General features: G+C 39.8%; 1 protein-coding gene across 1 annotated transcript in view; it reads left to right on the plus strand.

The window, feature by feature from the left end:
• The window catches only part of LOC101482762 (receptor-type tyrosine-protein phosphatase N2), a 232001-nt gene that overhangs the window by 183245 nt on the left and 30593 nt on the right, over window positions 1–18163 (plus strand). Inside the window, exons 14-16 of the mRNA XM_014410209.3 lie at window positions 3691–3888; window positions 11442–11589; window positions 13530–13603. Of these exons, the coding sequence (XP_014265695.2) occupies window positions 3691–3888; window positions 11442–11589; window positions 13530–13603 (420 nt within the window). The remainder of the gene's footprint in view (window positions 1–3690; window positions 3889–11441; window positions 11590–13529; window positions 13604–18163) is intronic.

Consider the following 18163-nt stretch of genomic DNA (forward strand, 5'->3'; position numbering starts at 1 on the left):
TGTAAATATGTGTACAAATGGTTGGTTTTTTGTACTGTTTTTATCAATAAATGTCAGCAACAAAGGACATACAAAGGACATGTGTTGATTTCTCCCTAAGATGGCAAACTGAAACACTGAAACACTCCAATCCCCCACCCCCTCAATCACTCACTGAGTGATTGAGGGGGTGGGGGAGCTGCTAAAAGCGGTGAGCTTCCTTTTGTGTTTCATCTTGATGCATTCTCAATCATCCAGGGAAACAAATCTCCAAAAGTCACCAACTTGGAGTGTTTCAGTTTGCCATCTTAGGGAGAAATCAACACACATGGGTGTATGTCCTTTGTTGCTGAGATTTATTGATAAAAACAGTACAAAAAACCAACCATTTGTACACATATTTACAAATGGCCTGCTGAGTGGTGCATGGAGCAAGTTTTGGGTGGCTTGCGGCCTAAAATCCAAGTACACAGATGCAAAAAAAATCAGGCCACTGTGCGATGTGTTCACTGCTACAGGTACACATGTGGTACCTTGTCGTTACCTTAGGTCGTTACCTTAGGTCGTTACCTAGAATTCCTAGGTAACGACCTAATATACATATGAATGACTCCAGCATTTGACTGACTGCTCTCCGGCTTTTAAAGGTAGAAACGCAAAATGATGACTCCGCAGGGGTCTAAGGTAGAAAACCAAAATGACTGCTCTCCGGGGGTCTAAGTGTTAATAACAGGGTGTACTTCCACACATGTTGACCTTATTTCAATCTTTGGTAGAGTCCATCTCTGAAACAGGATACATGTTACAGAAAATGAGAAAAAGCACAGCAGAGTTTAAGCATGTTGCTGATTGGAAAACACTTCTGACACAACGCTAAAACCAAGGAAAATGTACTCTAAAGACTGTTTCTCATCATTTTTCAGTAAAACAAGTCATCCAACACTGTAAACGCATTAAAACAGTGCACGCTATTTTAATGTCGAGTATACCCCTCTGCTTGGCCTAAAAACCCAGTCAAATAAAGGGTTGAACACTAAATTAGCACATGTATCTTTCTCTTTTTTAAAGGAATATGCCCTCCAAAAACACTACGATTTTTTTTAAAAATGTTGCCCATTCTGAGAAATCAAAATATAATCTTATTTTATAAAATTTATTGAAAGAGTAGAAAAGGCAACCACCTTCATCATTCTCAATATTGCTAACTTAAATGCCATTTGAAAAAATGAAAAAGTTCACCTTTAAAGATATTTCAAAAAACAGCCAATTGTGTTACACGTGATGGTTATCGCAGAATACCACAATGCTATTTTACCGTATAGCAACATCTTTAAATCTTTAGCTTCACAGTCTTAAACTTTTGTCTTTGAGTTTCTTTACATCCACACATGAAGTGCTGCGTTGATAGTTTTTTGATGTATGTTCAAAACAAAACTGAGGAAATTAGATCGAAACATTATATGCCACAAAATAATCAGTAGCATTTAAACATGTCAGATAAGGTCACAGATAGTTTTAACTGTAACATGAGGGTTTTAGTTCTGCACATCTTTGTTCTGGATTATCAAAAACTGTGTGTTTTTCCTTCCTCTTGTATCAAGTGGCACAGTCATTCCTTACAGCTCACTAAAGGTCCTGCTGGGAGTTGTATAGAGAAGACGCAGACTGAAAGTTCGATGTGGTGTCAATATTTCATTGTGGTCACGTATCCAGAAAATGACAGTTTGCTCAGGCGTATGAAGATATTGTACTTGCTGCTAAGAAACTGAGCGGCATAGTTTGCCAAAACCTTTTTATAAAGTTTTTTTTTTTATGTATTCAGGGGAAGCTTGCTGAGCATGCATGCTGTTTTTCCACCAACATCCTGGAAGCTGGCCAGCATTCAGCAGTTGGTTGTTAAGTGTCTGGTTCTTTCACCATTCCTGCCCAGGTGTTTACAGCCAGTCGGAAGGATTTCAGTTTTGCTCAAAATGTCTTTTAGTTTTATTCTTTTTGTTGTGAGTTTGCTGTTTTTTCGTGTGTTTTGTTTGGTTTTTTACTAACTTGTGATTTACAGGAGCATGACTACACAAGTTGTCACTGAAAGTTGTTTATGAAGGTCAGAATACACTAAGCCCAATTTTAATAGCAAATCCCATTTTCTGTTGCTTGAATCCACTCTTTACTCACATTCACTCATTATGCCCACAGTGGCCCTTTTTCATTTTTATGATTTTAAGCCTTTTAGATTTTAGAGGACAAAAAGAGAAATAATAAGAACACTCACAAATACACATTATAAAGAAGGCAGGATTTTTTTGGAAGGAAATGCTAATTAACACGATGAAACTAACGGTTCTTAATGAGCTCAGGAATGTTACACTCATATGTACAGAACCCTCAAGTCATTAAATAAGCTTCATTGTTCCGCTGGCAAAAGTTTGGACTGTCAACTTTGATTCTGAGAACTTATGACTGACTTCAAGTGATGGCCATGTGACCTAAAACACTGCTTTTTAAATGTGAATTACCTATGTATATGGGGTAGCTGGTGTTTTGCAGCTACTCTAGTTTTAGGCAGTGCTGACGTTAGTCCATTTCTCCATCATATCCATTTTGTGCTACAGTTGTTGCTTGCCAAGAGCTTCAGCCTTTCTGGGATGTACTGTGTTATTCTTCAGCTGTCTGTTTTTTCCATCACAATCAATCACTTTACAGAAGAAGTGATACACTATTTCGCCAGGGTTAATTTTTCCTCTGAAATGAGGAAGACAGACATGGTACAAAAGGGTACCAGCCAGTGCTAACTTGTTAACATGCTAAATTCAGTTCATTCCAGTGTTATTTTTATAACACCAAATGACAACAATGGTCACCTCAAGATGCTTAATATTGTATGGGAAAGACCCTAACATAATACAGGGAAACCCCAACAATCAGACAAGCCTCTATGAGCAAGCACTATGGCAACAGTGAGAAGGAAAAAAAAACCTTTAACAGGAAGAAATCTCCAGCAGAACCAGGCTCAGGGAGGGGCGGGGCCATCTGCCCTGGCCGGTTGAGGGTGAAGGGAGGGAGACAGGAGCCAGAGATTAATCAGTAGCTGTCTCTGTCACATAATAAATAAACCTCTTTGAAATAAGATCAGAGTGATTAATTCTTCACTTGCTTAGTTGATTTTACTGTTCAGTTATTTTAAAAACCAACCATGGTGTGTACTGTACTATTAGCTGTTGCTCTAATAATTAGTCCCTGGGCAGCAATTATGAAGAAACCAATGAGTGTTAACCAGCCACAACTTTATTTGACATGTGTCAAATAAAGGTCGGTTCAAAAGCTTGCTAAGATTCTGATAATAATAGTGACCACAACTGCAACACAGCAGCATACGAAAACATTAAACTCAGCTACCACCATTACTGTTCATCAAAGAGAAACAACCTCATCAGATGCAACTGCAGCAAAAGCAAGCTCTCAGTCTGTCTCCATGTTTTAGTGGGGTTTTTATTTTACCGTTTACAAACTGTCAGGTGTATTTATTCACTTCCCTTTGAAGGTAGCATGCTACAGCAAGGCAACATTATCTGCTGTTAGTTCTAATTATATCAGTAGTGTTAAGATATTTCAAACAAATTTGTCAGCCAAGTGTCGTAAGTCATGCATGAGTAAAATACTACTAGGCCCCACCTACGTGACGGCAGTGACTAATCTGTAGCGCCTTCCTTCCCGTAGGAGCTGTGTCGGCAGCGCATGGCAGTCAAGCCCCCAGCCGAGCGTCCGGAGCCCATCTCCTCCAGGATCAACAGCGTCTCTTCTCAGTTCAGCGATGGCGGTCAAGCCGTCAGCCCCTCGGCACGGAGCAGCATTTCCTCCTGGAGCGAAGAGCCCGCCCACTCAAATATGGACATCTCAACCGGTCACATGATCCTGGTGAGTTTCCAGCTGAGCAGTTTTGATGTAATCATCACACAATACAATGTGAAATATGTCGAAAGCAGCTCACTTTTTCACCACTAACAGCCCTGCAAACATATTTCATGTGAAAATAAAAATACTGGATCTGAATGAAATTTTCAAATGACGAACAAACTTTAGTCCACTACAGTTTTTAACTAATTGGCACTGCTGGGTAATAGAGCTATCATTTTTAGAAATAGAAATTGTAGTTACCTCAATTTGTTATAGTATTCCTAATCCTTATTAGTAAAGAAAAAAAATACATTAGTGTAACTGATTTTTTTGTTTTGTTTTCTGTAAAGTTCATAATTTATCTTTATTTTAAATAGAGTACCTTTCTTTATAACACCAACACACGTGCACCCTATATTACACACCCAGAGCTGATGAAATCAGTTTATTTTAAAAAGAAAAGAAAATAGAGAAGAATAACACTAGGCAATGGATCCCTTGGTTAAACTAAATGTGCCCACATCTCGAGTGGTTTAGCTTTTCATCCAGCAGAGCCTGTGTTGTGCTTTTTGGTGTTCGTGTTTCTACGAATGTGAATGAAAAATGCATCAAAATAACGAACAAAATGAGATTGTTGCAACTTATTTCTGTAAGTTGCTCTTAAAATAATAACCTTATGTTAGGCTATCGTCAAAATGTTCAATTAAATTAATTCTAGGAACCAACACTGCAGCTCCTGTGCCAAGTGAAAATGACGTCAGTGGCCCAAATAAGATGTCTAATATTGATCGTTCAGAGAAAACAATGAAAACTTCAGTCGGATTCAGTTGGATTATCAAAGTAGGTTAATTTCCCCGAGAAGGAGTTTACAAAATAATATTTAGAGTAAATAGGATGTTTTTTATCTTCCATTTTTATCATCTTGCCTCCCACTTGGTTTACCATTTTAACCAGTCTTTTAAACTCAAACTACTACAAACTACTTAATTTTATATTCCGTACTGATAATTTCCCCTCTCTCACACACACACAGTCACACACACACACACACACACACAGTCACACACACACACACACACACACACACACACACACACACACACACACACACACACACACACACACACACACACACACACAGACTTTTATCCTCTTGTATCTCTCTCTCTCTCATCTTTCTTCTTGTCTTTTTTTTTGTTTTTGCACATCTCATTACACCCACAGTTTCTATAAGCAGTCTTATTTCCCTCTTCAATACAGCAGATGAAAATCTCTATTGAACCTTGGTCGCTTTCTGCCAAGCGCCATCATAATTGCGATACATACCTACTCACTTCAACAACCCACCACCCACGGCACCACCACCTCCTCATCCCAACTCCCCCACCCTGCCTCCACCTCTCTCTCCTCTCTCTCCGTGCAATATGAGGCTGCCGGCAAGATGTGAAAGAGCGGCCTTTTTGATGTGTTCAATAGGCACAAAGATACTAATTACCCCAGAGAGTTGCACCAGAGTTGTGTTCAGGAGAGATGACTCCCTCTGCAGCCCTTTGCTGCTGCAGAGTGTCTCTGTTGTTTTACACAAGCGTACAGCCAAGCTAAAACGTTTGGCAAACGCACCCACAGTATATAATGCATGCATATAAAAAGCTTAGGTCACATACAGATGAAAATAGATTTGAGTTTTGACAACAAGGTCTGAACTTCTGCAGGTATGTTTACTTTATCTCCGTGAGATGAATCCATATCTGCAGAGGTGTCACCGCTGGAGAGTGGCATGAAATAAAGTGTTTCTCAAGCATTCAGTCAGTGTGTGGGCCACAGTCTGGTCAGGATGATTGCTGAAATTGTTAAATCATAGCAACAAATGTATAAAACGATGAGAGGGAACCAAGGAGACAGACTAAGTGACTCTAATGTGTCTATGATGATTAATTTTGTGTAGGTGATGGAGATGAATGCAAATTTTAAAAGCCTCTTCAGAGCAAATTCAAAAAGTGTAAGTGGACTTTTTCATCACAACATTTCATACATATAATATGGTGCCTTTTCTTTTTAGAACAAGAGACCCTCATCCCCATAAAATTAATTTAAACCTTTAAATTGTTAAATTCTAAATTCACTAATAACAATTTTCCTTTTCCAAAAGAAGTCTATAAGGAGTCAAAAAGTATTATTGTTTTTAACCCAATCTTAAAATCAGGAAGGAAAACAGAGGATATTTGATGACTTGGATAAAAATCATTACCTACTCTTCAACAAATGAATGTGTCCTGAGGGAGAGGTGATAGGTTGGTGGGTTTAAATGAGACTATGGGGTGCCTGTTATGAAATCATTTTTAGACCAAACATGGTGGGAAAAAAATATGTTAAAGAAATCTTCCCATTCAAAGTCTGAAGCATTAAACTGATGAATGTAGACAAGTAAGACTGCAGTTTTTAGGTGATATGCCAATGCCATGTTGTCGAACTGTGATTTGCAAAGTTTACACTCTAACTTTTGGACATGTATACCAATAAAATCCTTGGTCAGCATCTGTGATCTAGTGTCAGTTAGAAGCTGCCTTAGGTTAAGTAGGTCCAAAGTTTTGGGGGAATTTTCTGGTTTGGTGCTCCTGCTACCAAAATACACCATGATGTTGCTCTTTCTTCTTCTAAAAGTAACACCAGGGATGTTCCAGACAAAGAGAATTGGGCTAAGTCAGACCATACTGACTAAACACTCTAATTCCTCTAATTACAAGCAATGGTTTTACTCAGATGCAGTTGGGATTAGGAAATAATTGCACTTGCTTTAGTTGAGCGATTAGTTATGACGTAGATTTTTGATAACCAATTCATTTCAGTTTTATTTATATGTTACCGAATCACAACAGCAGTCGCCTCAAGGTGCTTTGTATATTTATAAATATATATGAAGATATAAAACTTACACCCGCTGAATTAATATGTATACGTACACATACAGGAACAACTCTGGGTTTTTGCAGTATTTTGTGATACCAGCAATACTGTCAGAATAATGATAGAAGCATCCTCTGCTACATCCAGAACGGTGGATTTTCAAAGATCACGATGTTTTATTCATCTAACAAATGTATGCAGTCAGATATGCTTTTACTGTGCCCATTTAATAATGGTTGCTGTTTAGTCGTTGGAGTATAAACATAAAATGTAACTCAAATGGACTCCTTTTAATTGCATCTATGCTGTTTAATAATAGTAAACCTTTCCCAGTGGACTGGGTTTATTAGGAGCCTTCTGTGTAGACGAGGAGTTGATGTCTCATTTAACTTGAAGTCCATGTTGTTGTTTCCACTGAGGAAATAAAACCGATAGGACACTGAGGATTCTGGTAGTTTGTAAGTCACAGCGTGCTCATCAACACGGGCCGTGATAATGTTGGTTTTTAGTTAATGTTAGCAGGCTGTGAGCTTTTTCAGTTATGTCATTTCCTTTTAATCCACTTCAGTTTTGGCCTGAGAGAGAAAAGAGCAGAGAGATTGAAAACAGAGAGAGCAGATGTATCGTATTACACAGACTGGCCTGGAAGTGTGCTTCAGCACCTTGGACAGCTCCACGGTCTCAGTGAAACAAACTGTAGCTCTGAGTTGTCCAAGCTGACTCCATCTAATAATACCAGTGTCATGTAGAAAAAAATTATTTTTTCAAAATGTCAGGAAATCAAGGAAGGAACATGATAGTTTTAAACCAGCCCGCTACTCTTTGAAACCGAAAGGTCAGATTGTTTTCTCAACCCAAGTTCTCCGGGTGGAGAAAAGTTCAAAAAGCAAAAAGCCACTTACCAATTTTCTTAACCGTTTTTTTCTTCATGCCCCTCCCATCTTTCATTCTTCTTCTTTGTTTTTTTTACCGTTTACCCAATTTTCCTGCTTTTTCATCCACGCAGCTTTTTATTGCATATTCTTCTTACCCTATTGCCTTTTTTTGTGTTTACTCTTCATCCTTTTCCACTGCTTTCCCAATTCTGTTCTGCCTTTTTCTTGTCCACCATTTTGAAAAGTGCCTACTTGTGACTTCTCATACTTTTGTTTTGCAGTGACAACTGTAAAAAAAAAACAATAACAAAAGAAAACAAATCACAGTTAGCTCATTTGAATTTCACACCATGATGTGGGACCTGAGTAGCAAATTTGATGGCAACAAACCTGGGTTACAGTCGGTATGTTTCGGGAAAAGTTGAGTCGTTCGGTGAACCGTCACAGCAGGAGATCAAATCCATTACTAAGCAAGACAAGTTTGGCTCTGCTTTGAAAAAGTAAATATTTATATCTAATGCCCAGCCATGCACTCAAGTGAGGCAACTGTTGAGTGATTAATAAAAATCACCAGCTTCAAAGAAAGGAATAACGTGACTGCTCGTGAGCTGCAGTGCCCCTCCTCTCCACCAGCCCTCCCACCTCCCTACAAAAATTAATTGCCTCTCGTAAACCCCTGGCAAATTCCATGTCATCATCCACCCACTGATTTTAATTTGAGGCGAAACAGCTTTCACCATCTTATCTACGTTAATGTATTACTTGGTCCCATGTGACTGGGACCGAGATCCCCCCCCCCCCCCCCCCCCCCTGCCCCCAACACCTCCCCCACATCCTCTCTGCTTGTGTCTTAAGAGGATTAGGCGACTCTATATATAAAGCACATTATCTTGTCGTTTGTTGCTGGCCAAGTAAGTGTTATAGATTATGCTGCAGCGGAGGCCTCCGTCGAGATTAGCCATGCTGGGAATCTGTTGTGGTTTTCGTAGCTCACCATCAGGCCAGCTGGGATGTGATCTGTAGAGTTGATAGGTCACAGGGCAATAGCTGGAGGATGAATGTGCGTCGGGAAATGGATGTTAAATCACTCTAATGTGGTCTGCCGAGGAGGAGGAAGAAGCATTCAGCTGCGGAGAAGTTAGCCTCGTGTCAGGATGATGTCAGCTTTTAACTAAAAATAAGATAGCTGCCTCTGTGTGAAAGATGGATGAAAAAAAAAAAAGATGGATGTCGATGGATTGGTTATGATGCATTATGTGTTTGTGTTGAGTTCACAAATGGGAAGATTGTTGCCTGAATTGTTGCAAAATACTTAGAGCATGAAATTTCATTAGTTCTTAATTGGACCCTCAGCATTAATTGTATCTGCAAATAGACTTAAGTTTTAAAGTTACTTACTTGTTGAAGTGGCACCTTGTTCTAAAATGTATATAATGCAACATCGATCCATCTTTTCTTGTCCTCATGAAAGCTTTGGAAGCCTTTTTGTACTTCCTACACCGATGCAGAATGCATCAGATATAAAGAAGACTCTTTTAAGACATTTAGATTAGCTCTTAAAAGCCTCATCACTGGCGCTGATAGCACCTTATGTAAGATGTTTGTTCCAGTATGACACCATTAGTGCAGGAAGAAGGTGCTGTTCCACAAGGAGAAAAAAAATCTCTGTAACAAGTCTCTTATTCTTGGTTTTAACAGCTAAATTTACGAGTTCAGCTACATTTTCAAAGTAAAAGTGCAGATTCTGCAGATGGTCAGTGTGAAGCTAACCTCCAGTCAAAAATAATTCATCATCGGCACAGAAACTGTTATTACCGTTAAATAAATATAGTCAGGTAATATGTATTCTGCTCTAACATGAAGTGGAGCATAAAATAGAAATGCTGAAGTAGAGCACAGGTCCCCTGAAATTGCACTCGAAGTGGCTTCGATAAATGTGTTTTCCACAACTGGATACCCTTCCCTGCTGAGTAACAGTATCCCACAGTGATTTCTTTCCACCCACTTCCCCTTTCTTTTCACTCTCTTTCGATCCAAAATGGCTGCTGCATTACGTCAACTTCCCTATGCGACCAGCTTTCATGCTCCCATTTCCTACAGGTGCTTAGATGGCGCGTCAGAGCCACAATGGCGGCTCGAGCAGAGTCTTATTGCGTAGCGGGTTTTATTGAGCACCTTTGGCAGCTGTAAGCCCCCCCCCCTCCCCTCTGCAGTAAGGGGATTATTCAGTCTTTGGCCGACACATGGTGATCTCAGCACCTCCTGATTGGATTGCAATAATCCCTTTACACAGCCACAAAACCCTATTACTCTGGCATTAGAGAAGGAGAGAGAGGGGCAGGGGGTAGAGGGCAGTTGGGGGGAGGCATCAGATTTGGACTCTGTGTGTGTGTCTTCTGTAGGACTGTGTGTCTTTCTGCACCCTAAGTTATATACGTGCTTTCTATGTGCATGTGTATATTCTGTCATTTTGTGTGTGTATTTGAGTGTTTGCTTAGTGTGTGTATCTTGTTGCCTGCGTATGTTTCTTTTGTGTCTTTGCAGTATGTGGGTGAACTATTTTTTGTACATGTGACCTTACGAAAACCTTTATGTGTGGTTTCTACTTCAGATGTGTGTATGTGCATTTTCTTTGTGTGCCTTTTGATGGATCGGGCCTCCCGCTGTTGATAAGCGGCTGCGTGCAGGTGGAGGGTCGCAGCTTGTGACCTCCTGTTACATCATTGCTGCTTTTAGCAGCTCTGAGACAAATTTAATAGAGAGCTGATACTACAAGGAAAGTCTGTGTGTTTCAGTAGGGTTGTGTGTATGTGCGTGTGAATGCAGTGTCATGTGTAAAGCCTGCTGTTCAACAGTGAGTATTTTGAGCTCACTTAATGAAACTAACAAGCCTCAACACTTAGACGTTAGCCATTGGAGTAGGCATGTGCTTGTATGTTAAAAATCATATACGTGCATTTCATCTGGACAGTTCTCCATTTTCTTCCGCCGCGCGGACATCTGCTCAGGTCGACTTCCATTTTTAACAAACTCCTCTCATTTTAGCAGAAAGCCATTAGGCCTTTTTTGGAAGCTAATTCTGATTAAGATCAGTCCCATTTGTAACTGCCACCATAAATCACCGCTGGTACCATTTAAAGAACCACACCAGCTCATTCCGTTGCCTCATCCATTAAAAAACGAGCCTACCGTCCATATTTTCCGAGCACGGGCTGCTCATTTTCAAAGCTGCTTAAAAAACAAAGCATCACTGTTCACCATCAGATACCATTACCATGGCTTTGCCAAGTGTTATGGTTTTATGCCAAAATAATTTGTAGGCAGTTGATCAAAGTCAGTGAATTAATTAATAGGTAATAGGTAATGGCATACACTGCTAAAGATAGGTGTGTCTTATAAAGTGAAATAGCAATATGCATTTTGGCACTAATACTTTGGTTTAATGGCACCACTAGATAATTATTTGCTTTCATTTGAATGTTCCTGGAGAAAAAACTCACAACGTTTAATAAAGATTAGAAAAATGTAGCTTCTAAAATAGAGGATCGTAATTGGTTTAGTTCAGATGGTTGTCATCCTGAACCAGAAATTTTAAGGATTGCCTTTAAAAGAATCAGAATTTTAAGGCATGACCATATTGAGCCAAAGCACAATAAAAACAATTGCAATCAAAGATTATTAAAAGAAGGGAAACCCTATAATGAATACACCGCAGCAAGTTTCATGTATATAAATCTGTCTCTGATGGGAAACTATAAGCCTGACTCACCTACTCTATTGACTCTTTTCCTCCAGTCCTACATGGAAGATCACCTGAAGAATAAGGATCGCCTGGAGAAGGAGTGGGAGGCACTGTGTGCGTACCAAGCTGAACCCAACGCGTGCACCATCGGCCTCAAGGATGGCAACGCGAAGAAGAACCGCTCCGCTGCTGTTGTAGCATGTAAACAATGACTTTCTCTTATTCTTTCCGTTCTTGCCACTGTGTCTTAAAGGTAGTAGTAGTGTACAATGTACAAGTAGATTTTATAGGAGACTTTAATTAATTTATTGACAAAGTGTGAACGATTGCCTTTAGTATCAACAAAATTGGATAATACCGTGTTTTAGTTTCTCTAACATGTTTAAAACCTAAAAGGTGTTGCAGTTCTGTTGGCAGAGACACAAAAAGAAAAGACTGCATTACTGGTGGAGCACAAAAGCCATCAGTTCTGAGTGGAACCAAAATTCGGCTGTTACACCTCCTGATGTCAGTCGTCCAAACATGGTGGCATTACTCTCAGCACCTCTCAACAACACTCCCCTTATATTCTGAGCTCAGCCTGTATTATCAGAAACCTGGAGCAGATGCAGCTAGCAGAAGGGTTGTAAATTAGTTTTCTATTAAAGCTCTCCTGCACCGACCTCATCAATGATTAAAATTTCTAAGCTTCTGTGGAAATAGCCCATCTAAAAAAGTGCTGTCCCATTCTCTCCACCAGGCCGAGGCTTAATGAAATCCAGGTTGTCAGCAGGGAAAGCAGTTTGTCAGGAATAAATTGTGCTTCCTATTTGAAGCACCACTGGCTTCTTCAAGAAAAAAAAAATTCTGAACTGTTTTGCCGATCACCGGAGGCTTCGGAGGAGTGCTCGCAAGAGTAGAATGCACAAACTCGGAAAGTTTGTCCCTCTTAAAAATTCACAGGATCCCAGATGATTATGGCAGATTCTCTCAAGGCTAAACGAAGCTCCTCAGTTTTAATTTAGTTCTAGAAATCACTAAATGGATGATCTGCCTACCTCACAACAAACACATTTTCCTATGCAACTCAAATTAACCAGTGTTTGCCCAGTTACCTCAATGGAAAGACCTTTTTTGTTTATTTTTTATAGCTCCATAATTCTTGATACAATTTCAGCCTCATTGTGTTAAATATGATCAAAAAGTTCTGTCTCTACCTATAAAAAATACCCTAATTTTCCCTTCAAGGTCATCTTCTCGTGCACTTCTGGACTCTGTTCAGTGGGGCTGTTATATAGCTAGAGCAGAGGTGTTGAACTCCAGTCCTCGAGAGCTGGTGTCCTGAAACTTCTGCATGTGTCCCTGCTGCAACACACCTGAATAAAATTTGTAGGGTATCAGCAAGACTTCACTGCATGGTGGCAACCCCCAACTCTACTCAAGTAAATTTAAATAAAAGTGTAAGTTTAATTTAAAAAAGTACTTCTAAAACTACATGTTCATTCACTCTTGAGCTGCTGTAACATAAATCAAATGGCTGAATTGCCACCTCAGCATGCAGTCAAGTTCTATAGACTCTTGCTAATGACCTACTAATTTTATTTAGGTGTGTTGCAGCAGGGACACATGTAAAAGTTTCAGGACACCGGCCCTCGAGGACTGGAGTTTGAAAGCTGTGAGCAAGACATCGACTGAATTTTCTAAAGTGGCAGCCATGCCGACAGCATGCGAGAGTATAATCGTAAGAGGTAGAGCAGCCAAATATATTAATGTGTTTATTTTGCTCACAGCTCTTAATACAAAGGCAACAGTGCACAGCAGAGTTTCAAAACTTTTGTCTCATGAGTGTGAAGTGTTATGTGAATTTGTTAGAGGTGCCCTACAGACACACAGAGAAAGTTAATAATCAATTAATAAAATCTCTGAGGAAAAGTAAAGAAGAGATTTTCTTAAACAAGTCAACTAGTTTCCTTCTGAGCTCAAAGTAACCTTGTCAAAGCAGAAGGGAATCCACGCTTCATGACATGTTGGCATTGTTACTTATAATCCAGCTTTCTTAACACGTATACAGAGAGAGCCCTCATTATAATGCATATAGCATGACCAAAGAACACTTACACTGCAAAGACGAAATATGCTGAATTCTTCCATTTTTGTTTCAGATGATCACTCCAGAATCACCTTGAAGGTGGAGAGCAGCCAAGGCAACTCTGATTACATCAATGCCAGCGCGATCGTAAGTACCTCCTCTGCATTCTAACTCGGTGCTTCACGCCGCTGCTATGCTAGGCTGCCACAGCCCCCACGGGGCTTCACAGAAACAAAGGCAGCCTACCGTTGTCCAATATAAATTTTGATGCAATGCTTGCTTAGTTTCGGTGGCAGCCTCTCACAATATGTATGTTCTGCACCATGAATATTAATGATTGTTATACAGCAAACACCCCAGGTGAGTATTTGCTCTGGGGAGGTGTGGGAAAGGACATGCGTGAGGCTCTCGATTCACTTCTCATTTGTGGAAACAAAATTGATCCGGAGGGTCCTGGGAAACTATTGTTTGTGACCTTGGGTTATGCTAATTTGACACTACTTTGTGTTTACTATTACAGTGTGTCTGCCTTACTGGGGTCTTTTTCTTTTTGGCACGGTACAGATTTAAACAGCCTGTAGGAAGGAAAGGGGTAAGAAAGAGCCATATGAATTCAGTAAGTGAGTGTATCAATTTGGAAACCAGTGTTGAGTACCGGTAGTAGGTTTACGTTTCCCTTGAGGCAGATACAGTGGTATTCCATTAAAAGCAACAGAAACGCTATGCATTTCAAATCTGGGCGTTACACCAGAACGTGGCTCCGTGTGTGTGCGATTGTGTGTGCGCAGGCGAGAGCATGTGAGAGAAGGAATCAAAACTATACAGGAACAAAAGAGCAACCTTGTCTAATGTTGCAGGCACACAAACGAAGCAACACACGTACCCACATACTCGCTAAAAACACGCAGTGCACCATGCTGAAACCAAAAAGAACACACAACCTAAAAAACTAACAAGCATGCATGAACAGCTGCACATGTAATGTACCTACACACACACACACTGCAACATTAAAAAACATCCATTCCAATGGTGTCCATGCAAGGTGCTTGTCTTTCCATCGAGAGTAACTGAAGCACCGTGACACAATTGTATGGTGTTGTCCCGAAAAAATAAAATGCTGCACATTCACACCAAAGCAATTATCTGTATGTTAGAGTAGCTGTTTTCTACCAACTGTCGAATGTAAGGTTGATCCATGTGTTCTGATTCGACATCATTTACATGAATTTACATGATTAAATTAGGTGAGTAGTAATGGTTTGAATTGGCTCTGCTATGAGCAAGTTTATTGCATAATGCAGCCGTTGGTCAGCCTGGTTTCAATGCCTTGTGACTTTTCTTCCTTAACTTTAATGTGGAGGATCAAGGATTACCATTTTACATGATGCAGTTTAGACATATAAGGTCGCTAAACTCACTTTTTTTTTTTTAGCTCTTTGAGTCTGGAACAACTACAAGTTACGCTAACATGGCAATTCACTAATTAAGCAACAAAAGCTGAACATTTAATTCTGTCTTTTTACAAGTTTGAACTATATCATTGCCATCGTATGTTTTAAAAGAAAAGCAGGAGGATCACAAACTTCTTAGGAACGTTTTTATTGGTTATCCTGTATTTGTTAATCAGAGTTTTACAAATGCTTTGTGTGGCCTAAAGTCCAACGCACACACATAATCAGTCACTCAGTTGCACAAAGTTACTCAGAAACACGATCAATCACTCAGTTCCTCCTTTAACACACAAACACCGTTAGTCTAAAACAGACTCAATAGTTTCCTTGCAGACTCAATCAAACGCACACACTTTCTAAGACATAATCAATCACTCACGTATTACTCAGACACACACACACACGCTTATTTTGGTGCATGTCGTGTGCAGATAACACTGAATTTAAATCAGCCTCACAGTGTTTATTGGCAGTCCGGTTGAAGTTTTTGATTAAGGTTTTAAAAGAGTTGCACTGAAGAAAATTAAAGCAAATATTGCATTTTGTTTCCACTCTCGTTCGACATCACAGTGTGTTAATGCATCAGGGTGTAGCACAGGCTGTCCGTCCTGAAACGTTACCCAGCAAACAGTGCTGCCAATTTCACTGAAAAGAGCTTTTGCGTGTCCAAATGACCTCAGTTAAAAGAAATAACCCAGGAAAAACCAAGGATCTAACACTATATGACAAACTACAACAGGAAACACAAGTTCCCAATGCAAGTTTGCTTGTTATCTTAAAGTGTGGTCACACTTTACCACCAATGTAGATTAGCTTCACCTGTGATAAATAAAATATTTTCAATTTATGGTTCAGCGGGAAGTCTACACCGTGACCTACAACGTAGCCGCAGACCCCTCTGAACCCTTCAACAGAAGTCTAAGTCAGGCGTTATGGGACTGGACTGCAGTATACTCAACTACCAGCCAAACTCACTGACAAGACAGCTTGCTTGTTGGTATTCTTCAAAATGTAAAGTAAAGAGAAAAAGTGGTTAAAAAAAAAGAGCAGGATCAAAGATTTTGACTTGTTATGAACACAAGTCATGACAGAAGTTTTAAAAAGGATCTGCGCATGATGAGTTTTGTCTCAGTGATAGAAGCGTTATGATTATCGTTTCCTAAAATAGACTCACAATTACAACTAATTCACATAGCTGGCAGCCAGCATTTTAACCCCAACACACAGACACACACCAACACACACACAGAGGTGTCAGATTGTAGTAACATCATCAGACTAGTCAGACTCCTTCCTTCCACAGAAAAGACAAAAACCCAATAACAAGGATAATTACACACGTCACATCCTACACTTTTTTTCCCTCATTAACAGGAGTGTGTGTGAAAGACAGAAAGACAGTTGTCCTTTCGCAATGTCACTAATGGTGGGGTTTAATTCTGGATACACTTTGCGATGTCAGGAAGCATTGTGTCTCCGCAAAGAAAGGGAGGGTGGAGAAAGAAATAAAACGACAGATGTCAAGAGTAGAGAGCCCTCCTGGTGCGTCTTTCCTTCTCTGCTCATCTTTTCATCTTTATAGTGACTCTGCATTTTCTCCCAGCCTGCTGTATCTTCCCCTACCGTTTTCATCTTCATCCATCACAAGGTTTCAAACTTTACAATCTCTTTTCTGCCTTACCCGACCCTTTTCTTATAATTTCCCAGATCTTACCACTCTGAATCTTCCAGTTTCTTCTGTGTTTTTTCTAAACCAGGCTCTGTATAGGCAAGGGGAATATTAGTGCTTCATTGCAGTCGCGGATCTGAGTGAAATTCTGAAAACCTCTTATGTGACTGGAAGGCAATAGATTTTAGCTTCTGATGCTCCTAAGACACTCATATTGTGTAACGCTTAGTTCTGCTTACTGGGTAGAAATGTCTCTCGCAGACATGACATAAATATTCAGGTACATGGACAATCAAATTAAATGTTTTCTGTCATTTTGCTACAAGTCCAGCACTGATGTTAAATAATAACCTCGAGAAAAAAACTAAAAGAAATATATGTAAATGACTGTCCACATATTTTCTTGGCCTTGAAAAGTGCACTTCTGCCTCCAGCTATTTTTTGTCCGTGATGCAGTTCTCGCCGTTTTAATGAGCAAAACTCGCTGCCACCGTGTCGCCTTTTCTCTCTCTAGGTAAAATTATTTTAAGTTCATTAGAAGTGCATTTTTGTTTGGCATTCATAAAAGGAACAGAGGGCCATTAAAGACAATTTGGTGTGCGGAAAAACCCCATAAATTATCTGTCTTCCCTCTGTAATTGCTTCCAGCTAAATTGGTCAGCCAATTATTACATTTACTATACAATTTGCATGGTAATTGGCAGGGTTGTCACTCACTTGCTCGCGAATTCAGCTCACGTTCATCTCCTGTCTTTTGCTCTCGACGCCTCCGCCACCCTTCTGGAATTTTCATTAAGTTAAGGAAGAAGTCTGAGCTACTCTGCAAACGCTAAGCTCCTTCTCTAAGAAGCTTCTAGCAATGAATTTCAGTACTTTAAACAGGGGGAACACTTTACTAACGCACTTAGATTTGCTCATTTCGAAAGCACTGAGGATTTTTCCTTGTGCATGGGTGTGATGATTCATGTCCCCTCATTAGTTCTTAAAAGTGTCTGTGAACGAGGTATTTAGCCATTTTATATTATATTATATTGCGTCCAATATCAATTTATTTTTTACACCAAGAAAAAGACACACTGTAGAACATTCCTGGAGGCCCATTGGAGCATAGTGTTTTTTTTCCATGTATGGACAAAGATCAATTTTGTAGAATTGCTTTTCCTTATTTGTTCATGTCAGATGTGTGTAGTGCCTAAACCCGGAGACGCAGAGGTGGATTGTGATGAACTAAAAGCAAGCCATTTATTAAGCATGGAAAATACATTACGAAAGAAACTGAAAACTTTCAACTACATTTGTGAGACGTAAGGCTAGGGCTCGCTGGGAGACATGAGAGGAAAGTGAGCTGCCACCCCGACAAAGGCAAAAGGAAAGAGAGCAACTACACATATACAAAAGGTTGATTAGAGGAGTGGAGACAACTGGAGAAAATGAGACATGGCTGAAAAGAATCATAACAGACGAGTAAAGGAAGCAAAATTCAAGACAATGCACAAGGAACATGGGCTCACCAAAATAAAACAGGAAGTGAAGCTTAATACAAAAAACTTTAACACAGGAGGAAAGAACGCTAAGGGAGGAACT

This window comes from Maylandia zebra, linkage group LG18, assembly GCF_041146795.1.
Source record: "Maylandia zebra isolate NMK-2024a linkage group LG18, Mzebra_GT3a, whole genome shotgun sequence".
In the NCBI taxonomy this organism is placed as follows: domain Eukaryota; kingdom Metazoa; phylum Chordata; class Actinopteri; order Cichliformes; family Cichlidae; genus Maylandia; species Maylandia zebra.